General features: G+C 37.6%; 3 protein-coding genes across 3 annotated transcripts in view; all 3 read left to right on the top strand.

Annotated features, from left to right (window-relative positions):
• The first annotated feature begins 200 nt into the window (after positions 1-200).
• On the top strand, positions 201-11,068 carry LOC144630412 (uncharacterized). The gene is made up of 6 exons (XM_078488781.1): positions 201-452; positions 3,585-3,689; positions 4,632-4,739; positions 7,610-7,742; positions 8,556-8,651; positions 9,356-11,068. Exons 1-5 carry the CDS (start codon positions 303-305, stop codon positions 8,645-8,647), a joined length of 588 nt encoding a protein of 195 aa, XP_078344907.1. The 5' UTR covers positions 201-302; the 3' UTR covers positions 8,648-8,651; positions 9,356-11,068.
• A 295-nt stretch (positions 11,069-11,363) lies between these two features.
• LOC144629675 (uncharacterized) lies at positions 11,364-16,347 on the top strand. The gene is made up of 3 exons (XM_078487902.1): positions 11,364-11,745; positions 11,855-11,909; positions 16,103-16,347. Exons 1-3 carry the CDS (start codon positions 11,701-11,703, stop codon positions 16,345-16,347), a joined length of 345 nt encoding a protein of 114 aa, XP_078344028.1. The 5' UTR covers positions 11,364-11,700.
• A 300-nt stretch (positions 16,348-16,647) lies between these two features.
• Positions 16,648-17,847, top strand: part of LOC144629674 (uncharacterized) — a 55,975-nt gene continuing 54,775 nt past the window's right edge. The window contains exons 1-2 of the mRNA XM_078487901.1: positions 16,648-16,697; positions 17,137-17,504. Of these exons, the coding sequence (XP_078344027.1) occupies positions 16,648-16,697; positions 17,137-17,504 (418 nt within the window). The remainder of the gene's footprint in view (positions 16,698-17,136; positions 17,505-17,847) is intronic.

Below are 17,847 nucleotides of genomic sequence, written 5' to 3'. Positions count from 1 at the left end.
TAATGCTGCTGACAGAAAAATGCAATAACCTTATATCCTTATGGGGTTAGGAACTGATCTTTACTATTTTTAGTTAACCACTGCTTTGAGAAACGGCCTTTTTCATTTGCGTTTGAGTGACTTCCGGCTGCCAAACGGCGATTGCGTTACATGTTTTACATTCACGTGACCTATTGTTTGTCGATCCAGTCTCCTGGAAACATTTCTTCATTTCTCGGTAACACGTGTTTACATAGTATACTCTGACTTAATGCTGCTTTCCTCTGCGAGTTTTCGTCCTTCAGTTCCCCCAGCTTTCTGCAATGGCCAGCTGTGAGGAAGATGAAGATACAAGGCGTAAAGGAAGAGAGTTTTGGCAAGCTTTAAAATGCGATCCGGTCGACAACAAACGAATACTGCTACTTCTCGCGTATGGAGCGCCTGCAAATTTTCGAGAACCAGGCAATGGAAAGGTGAGCTTAAAAAACTCTATATATCTGCATTTAAAACTGCTTTAGCTATAATAAGAACATAGATCTATTCTGGTTTAAGAACCATTTGATTTACCTCACAAATACATCGAAAGCTGTATTTTAAATTTGGTGAATTTGAAACGTAAACGGCGCTTGAGTCCCGGGGCTTGAGTTTACACATGACTGCTTAAGAGATTTTCTCGTTCACTTTTATATAAATGTCGAATATAATATTGCTTTCTCTTTTATTTCCAACTCTTGTTATAAGAAAACCTGGATCGTCAGATTGTATTAATTGCGGAAATACTATACCCGAAGTTGTAGTTGATATGAGCAATTGTTTATTCTTGGTAGAGCTCGTGTCGACTCGTGTTTACCTTTGGAAGCGAGTCACCAGCTTAGCTACAGAATACGGGGCCATGAATTTACATAAGTCTGCTCAAGTATAACACCTTACTAGCATTTTATTCAATTTTCTTCGTGAACGCGTTTGGTTTCTTCCCACCACAGTCTTCAAGCAATGTTTATATTTATAGAACAATCTTTTCAGTTTCCGGGAAAATTCCCTACTTTCAATATCTCACTTTCGGTTGTTAGTTACTTCCGTTTATTCCGGAAGTATAACAAGTCTCAATCGGAGGGCCATTTACGTATAAATATCTTAACGTCTTGGTAGAAACTTTATTCTTTTGAAGTAAAAATAAATATTTCAAGACAATAATACTATTTTTGTAACTGTCACGCGCTTGATGCTCAGCGTTGCGTGACAAGAAGGAAGTAGACCACGGCCGGTAAGTAGAAATCCGCCGATGTCAATAATTTTCCTAGACGTTTAAATCTGAAATATTTGCAGTTTTAAAACTTAACACCTGAAGGGCTGTTTTAAGGCTCTGAATGTTTTATTTGCAAAAATGGTCGTCTGTTGGCCATGTTACTGGATTACATTATTTCATATATAAACGATATAGCAGTTTGCAAACTAGCGTAGAACTTGAATAAATTCAAAGCGTTTTTCCATTGTCTTAATTTACATGACTTTATATTTTCAGCTCTCAGAGAAACCTTATTTAAGTTATTTTATTATTATTTTTTGCTTTCATGTTAATTTTTCGTGAAGAGAGTTGTTTATTTTGTTCAAACGTGTAGGTACAAACTTCTAGCCGCTTCTCAGAAAAGCTTTTTCTGAGAAACGACTAGACGTTTGTATATATGATATATATGATATATGATATATTTCAGTGATATTTGGATGAAGGCCTCTACACTCGAATACTTACTATAAATGTTATCCACTTTATGCTTGGTATCTGTTTGAACTGACTCACTTACGTTGCTGAAACTACGTACAGTACATAATTTTACAGCTGATTTGCAGTCTAGTGTGACAGTCGTCTAGTGTCAGTAATTTAAACGGCGTATGACTATCTTACCGGTACAATAACGTACACAGTGCTGAAATAAAATACAGTGGAAATTCCTGTGCCTTCACTACTTGACGCCTTCTTGTTTCATTGTGGAAGGTGGGTAATGCATTAGTCAATTGAAACCCCGGCCCCCCCGACCCCCGGGACTTAGCGGGGATTAACGCGTCCAAAGCCGGGATTTAACGCACTTTTAACGGCGCGTTGGCCCCGGTGGGCGGTGGTTTTAACAAAATGTCAGTAGACCGGGGCCATGGAGCGGTGATTTAACAGCACGCGATCACTTAAAGCGGGGACGGCAGCCGGGATTTAACATAAAGGACTAAATGTTTTTCTCAAAATGTTCGTTCTGAGGAATCCCTTCTGAAAAGTCTCCACGCTTCTTCCTTGATATTTAAAGCCTTTCGCGACGCCTGGGTTTGTATTTAATATGTTCACACGATAAAAATAGACTCATTGTACTTGAAATCTGCCATCTTTGTACACTATCGTCTCCAAGAAAGTAGTTTCTGTTTCTGAGATTTCAGCCGTGAATCATATCATAGGGTGAAAGCTGTTCACCTTTAGAAGAAATTCTTCTATTTTGTCACTTCTTGTGTCCGTCGTCAATAAATCGTTTCCAAAGGATAGGCTTATTGCTACTTGTCTGAGTATTTCGTTTTCTATTTTGGCCGTGAAGATGACAGCGGAAACTGCGGCGATTGTCGTGCCCATGGCTGTTTGATGTGCTTAAAGATAATCTTTTCCATTGAATTGGAACGAGCTTTCTTGAAAGATCACACTGAGCAACTCTCTTACCGAGTACGGCAGGGCCGTAGCTAGCCAGAGGCAAGACGAGGCACTTACCTCGTCTAGATTTTAACCCAATTTTAATAACAAATTTTTTTGTTGGGGAAATGATCCCAAGTTAAAAAAGATTTATTTCTCTCAAGAAATACCTTAAGAAAAATCTTGAAGAAAGAGTTTCAGGGCTTCTAGATTTCAAAATTTTCTGAAGGGCATGCCCCCAGTTCCCCCTAGCAAGATCTTGCCTCTTCTATGGCAAATGCCCTGTACGGGAGGGTTTCCTTGATGAAATTCTCCGTATGCTTCGCATACAGTGTTAAAGAGAAAAGGAAAGCTTTTTTTAGGCTGTTTGGGCATGACACTGTAATCTTCTCAATGAAGTTATAAAAGTCTGTCGCACGAAGCTTGTCGCTGTGCTATCGGCTTAAGTAGATGGTCAACAAAAGCTGAAATACGTTCTGTAGGGCAATCACACCCCGATATTATGGGTCTTCCGGCAGGCGTGTTCATAATGGCTAATTATGGGTTTTAAATTTGACAACTTTGTGTCTCTGACCACGAAAAACAATTTTTTTTATAAGTTTTTGGCGGAAACAAACTACATCAGGTTTCTTTCCGACCTCGTAACTATACATAGACAATAAATTAAAGAAATAGATATTTCAACTTCGGCCACGAAATCAAGATTTTTGTCCGTTTTTTTTCCTGAAAGTCGATTCGGATGCCCCCGCTATGCGGGGTTTTTAACAGACGTCTAGGCCCCTAGGTTGGGGAAATAAGCCGGGTTTTAACACTTGGTAAATGTTAAATTCCCCGGTAAGTCCCGGGGGTCGGGGGGCCGGGGTTTCAATTGACTGATGCATAATTATAACCAGGCTTATTGACGGAAATGAGAATGACATGATTGATTTTTGCTTCCATCTAGACGGATAGAACGCCCCTCCATTTCGTAGTGAGTGACAAAAATGGTGATGAAGAATTGATTGAAATGCTGTTAAAGTATGGAGCCCAAGCAAATTTGGGGGACCGTGTATGTTTTTTTGCTTTTTTACTTAAATATTAAATTAAAATATTAAAATAACTGAATAATTCACTCTTCAAATGATCATCTTAAAAGCTTTAATAACTGTGAGTAACAAATCTGTATGGAATTTAAGAAAAGAAGGTTGATGACATGTACAAATATTTGTTTATTTGCTTGCTTGAAACAACGTGGGATCCTGATATGAGCACCGCAATAAAATCCAAATCGTTTTTTCTGCAACGCGTTTTAGCCGTCCAAAAGTGTTAAATTCCACTTCTGATTGGGCCAAAAAACGCACAAAGTGGGAACTTCGGACTAGTCGACCCGTGACGTCAAAACAATAACGCTTTTTGCAGGTTTTCCCTGTCTCCCTTGGTTGTGTTGTTGTGTGCTCTAGACAAAACGTGAGCGAATATTTTTATGTGCAATTACACACACTCGCATAAGTAAATCCCGTTCTGTTTGTTTGATTCTTGAGGGCATTTTTGTTTTGATGTCACGCCTCCACTATCACTTACACGAAGTTAAATTTTACGTGTTTGGACGGCAAACAAGCAGTGAAGAAACAAAAACGATTGCGGATGTTCACATCACGATTCCATGTAGATTCGATTAAGCAAATAAAATAACAGACATTCTCCAGACATTCTCCACTATACTCGATTGTGTTCTACTGTCATGCTTGTCACCAGTGATATGTTAATGATTTTAATGATTATACCCTTCTGTTGTTCATAGCATCCAGCATCTTTGCCTTTTTTTTCAACTCTGCCAATTTTTCTCTTTGTGCTTAATCTTTCTCCCTATTCTTCATCCTTCAACACTCCCTTAACTATACTTCTTTCAAAAACATGATTAATCACGTTATTCTACTGCTCATTTCCCTTTGCTAACTTTTAGATAAAGTGACGTTTTTGTATTAAAAAATTTACTTGTTTGACTTTTCAGTTTGATTTAACGCCACTGCATTTGGCAGCTGAGAAAGGCAATTTGCAGGCTGTGAAGAAATTATTAAATAATCCTTACAGCCCAGCTGACCCCAACAAACCAAGCCGGGTAAGAGTTAGGCTTTTGTACATTATGCTAGCATTTTATCGAGCATTTTAGTGAGGCAAAAGCATTGAGCATTATTCGAGCATTTTAGTGGCATTTTCCCGGAAAATTAATTTTTTTCGGAGAAAATAAAAAAAGAAATTACTTTTTTTAGAGAAAATGAAGACTAAAACTCTAAATTCAACAACAAATAACTTTCTGCATGGAGATAGTCAACTACTTTCTGTACATAGCCTCGTAGATGATTTTGAGGATTATGTTTTTTTTGGCCATATTTATGAACTTGTTGATACGTTGTTGTTGTTACTTGCAACACTTGTACGTTTATATAAGTGTTAACAGTTCACACCATGTTAAAAACTTTGAAATTTATTTTAAAAAAAACGTTTGTATAATGAGCATTATCCGAGCATTTTAGTGACTTTTTTGGGGGAGACCGAGCATTTTAGTGGTGAAAACGGAGCATTAAGGTGGAGCATTTTAGTGGGGAAACAAAAGCATAATGTACAAAAGTCTAGTAAGAGTTCCTTGTCATTTATACATGATTTAAGGCTAGTACACTCATTGTTTTGATTGGTTCAGGGAGGTTTATATTCTCGTGTTCCATCTTTGAACAAAATATTAGACAATACTCTAACAGCGGCTCCCTTCAAGGGTATATAGATAGGGCCGGCTAATTCGGGGTCGTTGTTTCTTAAGTGCTGAGTCCGAGAATGTGCAGCGAGGTAAGCGCACGGTCCCGTGCACAAGTGATTCACTCAAATCAGTTTCCTCTATGATCAGTTCCTCCGAATCAATATCACAACCGTTTTAGCGTAGCAGCCGTTCATGCACTCTCTTTGGGATCTAAAACTGATTTCATTATTATTGTTATACGTTGTTACAACGTTCTAGTCCGGCGGCTTAGCTCCTGAATTGTGCGATTTTTGATACAAGCACCAAACTTTGCAGGATTACAAGCATTCGCATACTAATCAATTATTGATATAGTGCCAACGCCAATTCCCTATTTTCAGCTAGTAAACAGCAATTAAATTTTCAGCCGAGAGCCCCCCCCCTGCCCCTTCCCCACGAAGAATTTCTTCCTGTACTTTTATAAACCTTTTATTGTTGATTTTTATTCATAAATACAGATATGAATGCTTTTAATTAGGCTTACAATTGTTATTTTTTACCATCTGTTTGATACCAATAATTTAATAGGAAATTATTGCATGGGAAAAGATTTTTCGTTCCCCGCCCTCTGCTCCCTCGCGTCTTTCGTTTTGCGCTAGCGTCCAGGTCTCTCGCGATCGGTGAACCGTTCGCTAACAGAAGAAAAATAGGAAAATATAGGGCTGTGAACAGTCTAAATTACAGCATTTCATTCTAAATTTTGTACGTGCGACTTGGTATCACTACCTGGCATAATAGTATTTGTCTATAAACCAGGACAAACAAATATTTCACGAAATTTCATTGATTTTAACCCTATCCAGACCGGGAGGGGCGGAAAGTGCCCGCGCTGACTTTGAACGCTTATAACTTTTTCAAGATTCAACCAAACGCTACCAAACTTTGCAAATTTATCTAAAATTTATCTGGAAATGATTTGGTAGGATAAGTTGTTGTGTGAGGAACTTGACGTCACCATGGCAACGGCATTTTGACAGGCATGTTTTTCCAATTTTGTAATTTTCGTGTTTCTATTAATGAAAAATAATTTTAATGCAATTATTTTCATCCTTTTACGGTTTTTAAGCACAGTTTTATTGATTTTGAGTACTTTGCAGTAATTTTGCGCGGTTTTATGACGTTTTGGAAAAAATTCGAAATCCAAGATGGCGGATCCAAGATGGCGGCTGTTTTGTCATTATGATGTAATTGTCACGTAATGTGACGTCATATTCCCACGTGACGTATACCAAAAGATAGGTGTTTGGACATACTATATATTCCCTAGGTTTCATTGTGATTGCTTAAATATTCTGTAAGTTACGGAGGTCTGAAAAGATCCAAAAAAGCCCGGTCTGAATAGGGTTAATAGATTAAGGTTTCCATGGAAACCGGTGTTTTTCGGGCTTGGCACTATATCTGAAAAAATTTCTGTTGGTGACCAGTTTCATTGTGCAAAGTTTCATGCTTGTATCAAAAAGTGCACAATTCAACTAAAATTTCGAGCTAAGCCGCCGGACTATCCTTTCTTTCCTACTGTTTGGTCGTATACCGCTTGCAATTGGACGAAAGAGAATGAGATCTCCTTAAAAGAAGCCTGAAAAACATTGAGATGCTCCAACGGGATTTGAATAATAACTGTGCCAACAGAGCCATGTTGCCTCTGAGAGCTGGGGGGCCCGTTTCTCGAAGGTTCCGAAAAGTTTTCGTACCCCTAAAGCCATATCAAAATTCCTAACCCTTAAGCGGCCTTCACACGACAAACTATTGGCCAACTCGTGTTGGCAAACTCGAGTTGGTGTGTGTGAACGACGCAGCAACGCCAAACAAGTTGGCCAACTGTTGGCGACAAAATAGAACTTGTCTCTATTCTCACCAACAGTTTGCCAACTGTTGTTGTGTCGTTCACACACACCAGCTTGAGTTTGCCAACATGAGTTTGCCAAATTCAGTTTGTCGTGTGAAGGCCGCTTTATGATAACTGACAGAGCTGTTTTATTCACATATTTTTTATATAAACAGAAGTTCCCTTTATACGAAGTTTCAGGCCAATACACCTCTCTTGTTTTCAAGATACAGATAACTAAACGTCGCTTCATGGGCCCAAAAAGACCGCAATCTCCATCGTTCGTTTCACTGCAGGCCCCATATATAAATAATTTCATTACTTCACCATCTTGTATTGTAAACTGTTCGTGATTTTTTACATCTTTCTCAAGGGAGATGAAACACCCATTCAAGTTGCAGAGAAAAATAATCGTGATGAAGTTGTCTCTTATCTGTTAAGTGACTCAAAAGATGGAGATGCAAGCTCTGATGTTGTTCCAATCGTTAATGTCTCAGCTAGTTCAGGTATGTTTGAATTTTCACTTGCATAGAACTCTACTCTAAGTTTCCTTTGCTCCACAAAATAGTTTTGCTGTTAAATTTACACGCATTTTTACTTCAATGTACTAAGTATAAGACTAAGTTCTAGCTAATGTACTAATGTATCGTTGTAAGAGAGCCGTCTTGTGTTTAGAGTGCCCAAGAGTGAACAAATTGCAGGCGGGGGAACGCACCAAACACCAAACACCAAAAATAAACATTCCAAACGCTTATTTCCATGATCATTTGAACGTCTTAGTTTTTTAAAACAAAGGGAGTACAATCATCACTTACTGTACTCGTCCACTGTCAGGAAATGGGTTATTAAGGCTGTCAGCACACCTATAACTGCGCTTCTTTATTACTGATTTTCAGCCTCAGCTCACATGTACATGTCTCACGCTTTGCTACCTCTATACCAAGTATAACTAAGGTGTACGAAGCACAAACTCGTCCCCAGGGTCCTCTCCTTTCCCTCTTCTAAAGCGAGCGAGTCGCTCGGAATACCCCTTAAAACGCGAAAGCGTTTATATTAAATAAACAACGGATTTTTTATAACTATCTCTTGATTTAAAAATTCACGCCACCTACTAAACCAATCAGATGTAAATTGAAACTAATAGCAACTTGGTCACATGCGTTTTCCCGCGCTTAGCGCCCGTCACGTGTATTTGCTTCGATTTCTCATTGGTTCATTTTGTTGCTTGCCGTTCTTGTTATAGGCTACTGTTATTGCTTTGGTTTGTGGTTTTACGACACTCTTTTTTCATTTTATATATTTTCCTGCTTTAATTTCAGGTTCATCTGTCACCGTCAGCTCTCCAGGGGGGACTATGAATGTTAACTTTATGGTGGGCGACAACAATACACTGAATTACGATAAAAAATAGTCAGGTGAGTGAAGGGACAGAACGTTTACTTTACGAAGTACAAGCTAAGCTAATTTACATCATGTAGAGCACCATAAGAAGGTTATAGTAAATAAGTAAATGCGGCCTTAATGTTTTCCTGGACCTACGTGAATTATAAAGAATGAGAAGTTACAAATTGAAAAGATGAAGTGCACAAGAGGGGCAAGGGAAGAACGCTGGATCACGAGCAAATAAAAAACGAAAAGAGTTTCAGAACAACCTCGAACTTGAAGATAAATTGTAGTTTATGTGATGGTCAGGAACTGATTGTATTGTTCCGCTAGATAATAACTAATAAAAAAATGAATAAATTACTATATTTAAGGGAGGATGTAACATCAGCTTTAGCTGGTTTCCATGCGAGTCCTCGATCCAGGTTGAACTGGAATTTGCAAATGTTGGTTTTTCAGGATGGAAGAAAGCCAGAAAACTTGGAGAAAACACCCTCGAAGCAAAGGCGAGAATCAACTAAACAACAAACTCAACCCACATATGACGTCGGGTCCGGGAATCGAAACCGGGTCACATTAGTGGGAGGCGATCGCTCTCACCACTGCGCCGTCCTTGCTCCTAAAAAAACTATTCCTCGTTCTAATCTTTTAGTTATAAAGTCTCCTTTCAGGAGTTTGGTTATAAATGTCCTTTTTAAGGACATTGGAAACAAATCGTTAACGTATTTTTTTGCAGGTGTTCCCGCTTTGACAGTAGTTGGGACGCGGGCAGCAATCGGATGTCACGACATGGGGCCGCGCCAGTCCTACGCCGGTCGGGATATGCAAACAATACGTCATGTACATCAGTTCAGTTGCCCTTTAGTTTGTAGTGGCTAGTTCATAGACGAGTCTGTCCCAGTAGCAAAAGGGCCGCACCAATTTGCAAGTGTAGTACATATTCCGGAATGTAAGCGTGAAACGCTTGGTATATGGACAATATTGGAACGTTAGCATTTTTACGGAAGAGGTTTATGGAGTTTTGAGCCTGAACACACTTTGCAACGTTATGCCCCTCAACGGGATGAAGTATGACTTTTGCTCTTTGAGAAGAAAGGTTTAAAAAGATTCTTATTGTGGTGATCGGGTTAGGATTTGGCTTTCAGAAAGCAGGAAATATCGAGAAATAGCTAATACTTAGCAGAAAACGATTCAACTTCTGCAACCTGGTGGAATTGATACATTGCTGCAACTCCGTGACCCCGTGCAATGTTGCACCATTCATCTGAGTCTTTAATCTTACAGCAACGTGTATCACAGTGTGACCCTTTTCATCAAAAAACACTGCACGGTATAACATACCGTACAACGGGAGTGCTTGACTCAATGTTGTTGAATCGATCGTACAAAGATAAACATGAATTCTCCCCCCCCCATAACCTATATTTCAAAGTTTAAAACTCGAAAGTTATATTTATTCTATTTAATTTTAGTCAAGTGTAATTCTTAGAAAAGATATAAAGGATCATGCGTCAAAATTCAAACGATGAGGTGATGACAACGACACGGGGCTTACCAACACGTTGCCCCTGCATAAAGAAAAAATCACACCTTTATTATTGAAGTGTTTTTTCCTTCAGCGGTGAAACAAAAACAACAACAACAACCATTTTAATTTTGCCAAAATAAATAGAAATAATTATATGAAGATAGAACCACCTTGTACAGCATAATGAACAGTACCACGTGAAAGTACTGCTCAATAGCTTTAGAACGGTTACGCTTTTTATTATATATCTCGTTACCTTTTTAACCTAGCCTAGTAGCACTTTTATTGACTCTTGGAGTCTGAAATTAGTTATTTAAATAATATGTTATGCAACCCACAACCCACTGAGATTCGCCATGGCTTCATATGAGCTTAACTTTCATGTCACTGCTTCTGTTATATTTGTAAAAATAGAAAGAGGAACGTTTTGTGTAAGAGTTCAGAAATTGGTGAACAACAAAACTTAATAGTCTGTCTTTCATGCAAAGGAAGTAAATGACATGGCTCTCCAACCAGCCATTCAATTGCTGCGGATTTTTATTCAAATACTGTCAAATTATTAATTTTGGTGCATGATCTTTCAGCTAGTGTTTTAGGTGTTACAGACTGATCTATGATTGCCTTGCGCCTCCCTTTAACATCGCGAAGTCTTTTATTATTTAAAATAAGCATTTTTGTTTTTACATAAGAGTAATATTTCCCCGAAAACAAACAATATTACCATTGATAATCTATTTCATGCATTAAGATCCATTTGAATTGAAATAAAAGTCTCAAATTTATTCACTTTTGCACAATCTGTATTAGTTATAAGTCACTAGCCACTAAACGATATTTTCTATTTAACTGTTCTTGAATAATTTTACCCATTCTTCATTATTATTTCAAATTAAAACACGACTTTCCCAATAAATGTTTCGTTCAATCATGCTTTGTTTATGTTCTTTTTGTCGATTAAATAACGTCATTTCCGCTCTAAAATACATTTCTGAAGGCATTTTACAGAGTGAAAAATAAACTACTTTCAATTTCTAGTACGAATTTTTTAATTGTCAAGCTCTCTCCGAAATAAAATGTGTCGCTGGATTTAGTCGCTTTCCTATTCATATGCAAGTGTCTAATTTTCATTTTGTGGCATTGCTATGAAAACAAATTGTTTGCGCTTTTAATAATTGACTTTACATAAAACACGCAAACCGTCAGCCATTCTTAATAGTTTGTCCGCTGTATTAACCAATCACAGTCGATTCCATTCCGTTATAAACAAACATGCTACTATCTCACTGCGACGCCGCTTATTACTTCATTCATGAATAATGAATTGACTCTCGCCTTTTACCGAGCAGGTGCCGTTAAAAATCGCCCAAGTGATATTGTTATTTCTCGCAGAATCAGCCCCAAAGATTTCGTCGAACTATCAAGCAACCGTTTTGTTGTGATTATGGTCTAGTTGAATTTATCTCACGATGAAACTATTATGTGAACCCGTGATTTAACATTTTACAGTTAGCCAAACTCGCCAGGGGAATTATTTTGCTGACCGCAATATCAACATGAACATTTTGGGAAGTTTAGTGATTTCCATCGAGGTCATTACGGTAAGTCGAAATAATTATTTTTTTTCTTCTTTCTCTTTTGATCGCTTAATTTGTGATATATCTTCTAAAATGTTCAGGGTGTTCTCTTATATTTTCCTATCACATTTAGGTCATAATTGCCATTATTTCAAAGCAGTCACTGGCCCAGGAATCATTGTGCTCAGGTATTGTTTTGTAGTCATGTAGAAAAAAAGATGAAACGTTAAAGGGAGGTCAAGTTTCCTTTAAATATTATGAGGGGCTTAGACTTAAGTCAAAATGTTCCGCCCTAACAGCAATATCTTAAAAAGAAACTTGGACTCAGGGGAGGTCATTACAAATGCCCGCTATCAGTAAACGTTTGATCAATGTTTTACTTTTAGAAAAAAAAAGTTCTGCTCGTTTGTCAGTTGTCATTGTGAATGTGGCGGTACAGACAAAAATTCGTCAGTTAAACATTCGATTTATTTGGTTGTCGGCACGTTTTAGCCCTCCACTGGCAATACTCGAGACTGCCTCAACACTAATATTTATAAGTTTCTGTTTTCAATTGCTTGTTGTTTACATGTACCTAACTAATTGTATCTCTGTTTCTTAAAACAACCCGTGGTTTTTCTAACGAGTGTGTTTATGGCAACCTTGAGTTGTAGGTTAAGGCGCAGTTTGCACTTCGTCGCTAATTTGTAAAAAAAAAACTGCAAGCCGAGTCAAAGCCTGTGGGAACATTTATGGAAGACTTTAAACAACTCAGAATGCTTCTAGCTATTCCAACAAACTTAAACATTCAAATTTATGTGAAATATTTTTCGATGTATCTTAAAGATTCTAATTCCAAAAATAAAAATATAGTTCGCGCATTTTTTTTACATCCACATATACAACTAGAAAAATTGAATGGGGGAAAAAGAAAGATTTTCCAGAACCAAGAAGTTTAATTAAAATGAAAAAAAAAGCTAGGCTATTTTTCTAAGTAAATGACCATGGTGCGTGTCGTTACATTTATAGAGGAAGTTCAAATTGTCAGAAACTACACAACTCTTGAAAGAAACCTCAGTAACATGAGTGCTTATGTTAATTGATACTATTCGTGTAATGAATTATTGACAGGGTAATAAGCCGTTTAGGAGTTAAGTAAACACATCACGGGTTGCCAATATTGAAATGACAATAAGATGAAATGTTTAAAAGACGTTATATATACAGAAGTGTTCGAATAGTCAACTTTTTTCAGTCTTCACTCGAATATTTTGATTATTCGCAGTGGTTGCACTTCTCATTTCCAATAGTAAACCCCATTTCCTGCATATTAGTTGCAAAAAATCCTCGATAATACTAACAACCCCCCTCCTATTTTATTTATATTTACATTTATTTTAACCGACTCAACTTTGTAAATTTCCAAAAGACGTTTTATATACTGAAGTGTTCGAATAGTCAACTCACTCCCGCTATCTTTACTTGAATATTATGTTTACTCGCGACAGTTTTAATTCTCATTTCCAATAATAAACCTACTTCTCCCATATATAAATTGCAAAAAATCCTCAATATCACCAACAAACTCTTCCATTTTATTTATATTTAGGTTTACTTTATCCGATTTAATTTTGTAAATTCTTGATCGTACATGGGGAGCTCACACATGATGTTCAACATCGGTTGTCAAAAATGATTCTACCCTTTGAAATTTTTAAATGCAAATTTCTATAAATGCAAAATTACTGCAAGTCAAAAAAGCTAAGCAAAGAAAGCTGTTAAGCAAATAGAAGCCCTTGCGGTTATTGTCGGAAGTCTTTAATTAAACAGGATTGACGTGTTTTCAGATAGCTTTTGTTCACTGTCAGTGGGACGCCATGCTTCCTAATTACGCAATTTGTTAAAGAGAAAATTACAAAAACCTGATCCAGGTTGTTGATGGCATCTAGTTTTCAGAAACACAAGAGTGATTGTTGTATAAATGAAATCAATTAAGAAGACTTGTGTAAACTATTTGAACATTTTTGCATGAAAATACTGGTATGCTTGTTTGTAGTAACTTCAAAGTGCTGCATTTTAATTATAAATTTTACCTGAACATGCCTTTTTTGTCTGTCTTTTTTCTCTTTAGCGCTTTTGACTACAAGTTCTACTTTTCTATGAAGGAATATTAAACGTAAACATTTTTCTTGTTCTAAGAAACACAAAAATGTATTTTTTTTATGAAATTGTTTCCAAATTAAGTGAAGCAAGATACCACTTTTCTTAAGTATAAAAACGTACATGGAAGCTTTGGCTATTTGCGATTATTGCCAACGATAGCACAGAAAGTCAAATTTAAAAATTTGCAAAGAAGACGGCTAGGATTTTACTAATAGAATAGAGAATAGTCAGAAAACAAAGTGCAGGTTACAAAGGATTGGCTACACCGTAAAGTTCTTAATATAATAACGATCCCCGTTACTTTGAAAGTAAGCAGCCTTTCCTATCACTACCTTCAGGTAGTTAAAACATCTATTATAATCATTTCATTGGGCATTGTGGCGTATTTTGCGAGCTAAAATATATTTAAGCCCGCTGCCGTAAACTTATCAGTTTGCTTACAACTGATTTTACTGCTGCTAATTTCGAAGGGTGGTTATCAGATTATTAGGGAGCTTTAGCAAACCACGACGGCAACGTGAACGAGAACGTCACCGAAAGAAGAGTTAATGAGCAGAATAATAGCTCTGCACGTGCGTTTTAAATCCTGGTACATTTTTTGGCTGCAAAACAACAACGTCAAAGGACCAAATTATGCGTATTTTAAAGAGCGTGAACGACGACGGCCTAATGTTCGTATTTCTAATTTAGGATGAACGCTTTCTTAACATATTCAGCTGCAGCTTGTTCCTAAACCAATAGATACACTGAATACATCTGGATAATCGTGAAATTCTCGAGAAAATTATGAATTCATCTTGCACCGGGCGTTGTCCTCGGCGTCGCCGTCGTTATCGTTAAAGCTCCCTAATATATTTTTGCAATGCGACGGACAACATTGCCTTACACCAAAGAGGTCACAAAAAGGAGCAAGAATGGTTGAGAATGAGGAGGATTGAAATGGATAACGAACGACCAACTTCAAAAATTTTAGGCTTATTTTTGTTCAAGGTGCGCCATTAGTGATGTACCTTTTATACAAAATACAATCGAACCTCTCCTTACAGACATCTCTATAATACGGACACCCTTTTTTATTTACAACACAAACGTACTAATACATTTATATAAGGTATTATCACTAACTATCACTAACTATGCTTACAATATTTACGAAACTTATATTTTAACAGTTTACAGCAACAATTACACGGTGACGCTACTACTATGTACACAATAAGGCTACGTTACTTAAACAATGCTACATAACAAAAGGAAGGCCAGAAATAAGTGAATAACAAAAAAATAGAAGGAAATAGAAGCGAAAAAATAAACAAGACAAACAAACAAAAAGAGGCTCAAAGGCGTATTTGTGATTTTGATTTATGTTTTTCAATTTCAAGGTAGCTTTTAAGTATAGCAAAAAAAGCTTCCCAGATATACTCTTCTTCTCTTCGTGACGCAGTATAAATATAATATTTAGCAATGGTTAAACAGAGGTTTAAACCAAGGCGACGAGGAAGATCTTGAGTGAACCCATAGGACACCCTATTGCAGACAGTTCACCTGGTCCGAAAGTGACGATAAACTCTCTCTGTAATACAAACCCCTCCATAATAACGACACTCTCTCCCTGTCCCTTCGGTCTCCGAATTTAAGAGGTTCGACTGTTCTCCACATGGATTTTGTTAGTTGTGTTTCCTTTTTTTTAATTTCTAGAAATGGAAAACAACGTGGTGGTTTCTTGAGTATCCTTCGATTAAAAATGCACAAAGTATCAGTATCGATTAGGACAACTTAGAAGATTTTATCAGTGACTTCTGTATAGTAATAGCAAGAGGGAGGGCCTAATCAGAGTTTAAGTGCAGCTAGAACAGTGTGTCCTCTTGTTCTGTTCTTGGGCAAAACACTTGACACTAACAGTGCCTCTCTTCAGTCACCAAAGAGTATAAATAGGTACTGGCAAATTGTTAGCACATGGACTAGCATCCCATTCCATGGGAAGCATCAATACTCCTAGCGCTTCATGCTAACGGAATCAATGCTCTTCGTATCATCATACTATAAAACTACGAGCAGCCCCTTTTTGCCCTTAGTTCTTCTTGCTTCTTGCTTGACGAACTTAGAAAAAAAGGGACTGTTAATGCCGCACAATATTAATGTCTGTTTTTTTATCGGGACTATATGCACATTTCTTATATTCTTAAAGATATTCCTGTAGGGCTAACACCTTTTCCTCTTAAATTTGCTTATGTTGCAGATCATGACTTTTATTTAGAATTTCCTACCAAACAGCAGGGGCAGTATTCAAGTGTAAACATTAACGGCGACACGGACATTGAAGCTTTCACCATATGCTTATGGTTAAAGACCGCTGATACTTCGCAACTTGGATTTTTACGTTATACAGACTTGTCGTCAAATGTTCTTATTGCCTTATCTCTAAGCCCAAGTGGAATTTTTTATTTTTCGCTTTTGAGCGAAGACAGGTTAGGATTTACTTAAACTAAACTTAAGGTGAATTTCCAGTGACGTGTAATTTTTTACGTGCGTTTACGTGCGTGAAAAAATTTAGAGACAGTGTATGAACGATCTGCGTACACGTTTACGCAAGTCGTTCATACTCTGTCTCTAATTTTTTTCACGAAAGTAAACGCACGTAAAAAATTACGCGTCATTGGAAATCTACCCTTAATCTCATTGTTGTTTGTTTTTTTTTTGGTTGATTGGGTTTTGTCTTCAATTTTATTATTCGATTAAGAAAATAAAACTTCATTGCTTTACTATCAGACCTTGTATCTTATAATGGCGAGGAAGGGCGAGGAAATACATACGTGCTATGAACTTAATCAGAGGTATAAACTCATAGTCAGTGAGCTATATTAATAATAATTCCTACTATTAAATGGTAACGGACAAAGATGAACAAGAGAGCGATATATAGAAAACGTTTTATTTATTAAAAATCTTATTCATTACAACTTTTGAGCCAAAAGTCAACTGGTACTTCCTCAATTATACCCATTGCTCTCTAGCTGATGAGAAACGCAAACACGGCTCCCATGAAAATATTTATTCGGTTTGAAAAAATAACACGCGCGCGGAGCTCGCAGACATTATTGTACAAGGACTGGGGATTATGGCAAGATAGCTGTCGAGTAGCTGCCACGTTACCTTTTTTTACCAATCGCGTTGACAAGGCAACGGCAAGATATGATTAATTTCGTCTCCTTGCGGAGTGTTTTTTCAATTTCTCAATTTATCATTGTTGTAATGACGTTTTTTTATAACCAGGCAATTAGTCTCACTGCCAGGAGTTCAGGGTAACACTTGGCATGGTCTCTGTGTGACCTGGGAAAAAGAAGATGGCGCCTATATGGTTTACTATGACGGACGGTTGCTTCTATATGGAACTGGTTTCCAAAGCGGAAATTCGTTATCATCTACGGGAATCTTTACGCTGGGAATTGGATCATCTTATCGGCTTTTCTCAGGCAGGTTAGGCCATGGAAATGCATGGCCGATGGTTTTAGAGCATCCCCAACTGGCAGTCCTTTCTTCGAAGTGTGGAGTGGAACGCGGGGAACTTGTTTCATGGCCACAGTTCAAGCAGGGAGCTCATGGTATAACTGTGTTTGAAGGAGAAACTTGCCCCTTTACCGGTAAGATTGAATTATTCCAATACGCAGCTTTTCTTTTCAGCTTCGAACTTTTAAGAAGCCATATTACAGATAGTGGCTTAATGGTTAGTGCGATTGACTCCGGATCGAGCGGTCCGGTTTCGAGCCCTGGCTGGGGTCACTGCGTTGTGTTCTTGGGCAAGACACTTAACTCTCACAGTGCCTCTCTCCACCCTGGTTTATAAATAGGTACCAGCGAATCCACTGCTGGGGTAACGCTGTGTTGTACTAGCATTCAATCCGGGGGGTGGTAGAAATACTCTTAGTTGTTTCATGCTACTAAAACTGTGTTTAGCTCCGGCCTGATGGGCCATTTGGCTCGAAC

This window comes from Oculina patagonica, chromosome 11, assembly GCF_052425735.1.
Source record: "Oculina patagonica isolate OP01 chromosome 11, crgOcupat, whole genome shotgun sequence".
NCBI classification, from domain to species: Eukaryota; Metazoa; Cnidaria; class Anthozoa; order Scleractinia; family Oculinidae; genus Oculina; species Oculina patagonica.
Note: the sequence above shows the minus strand (reverse complement) of the source record. Positions and strands in the feature narration are given on the sequence as shown.

Coding starts and splice junctions, on each gene's coding strand:
- LOC144630412 (XM_078488781.1), top strand. CDS start 303: ATGGCCAGCTGTGAGGAAGATGAAGATACAAGGCGTAAAGGAAGAGAG. Junction 3,690..4,631: donor AAGCAAATTTGGGGGACCGT/GTATGTTTTTTT, acceptor TTGACTTTTCAG/TTTGATTTAACGCCACTGCA. Junction 7,743..8,555: donor TAATGTCTCAGCTAGTTCAG/GTATGTTTGAAT, acceptor CTTTAATTTCAG/GTTCATCTGTCACCGTCAGC.
- LOC144629675 (XM_078487902.1), top strand. CDS start 11,701: ATGAACATTTTGGGAAGTTTAGTGATTTCCATCGAGGTCATTACG. Junction 11,746..11,854: donor TTTCCATCGAGGTCATTACG/GTAAGTCGAAAT, acceptor TATCACATTTAG/GTCATAATTGCCATTATTTC. Junction 11,910..16,102: donor CCAGGAATCATTGTGCTCAG/GTATTGTTTTGT, acceptor CTTATGTTGCAG/ATCATGACTTTTATTTAGAA.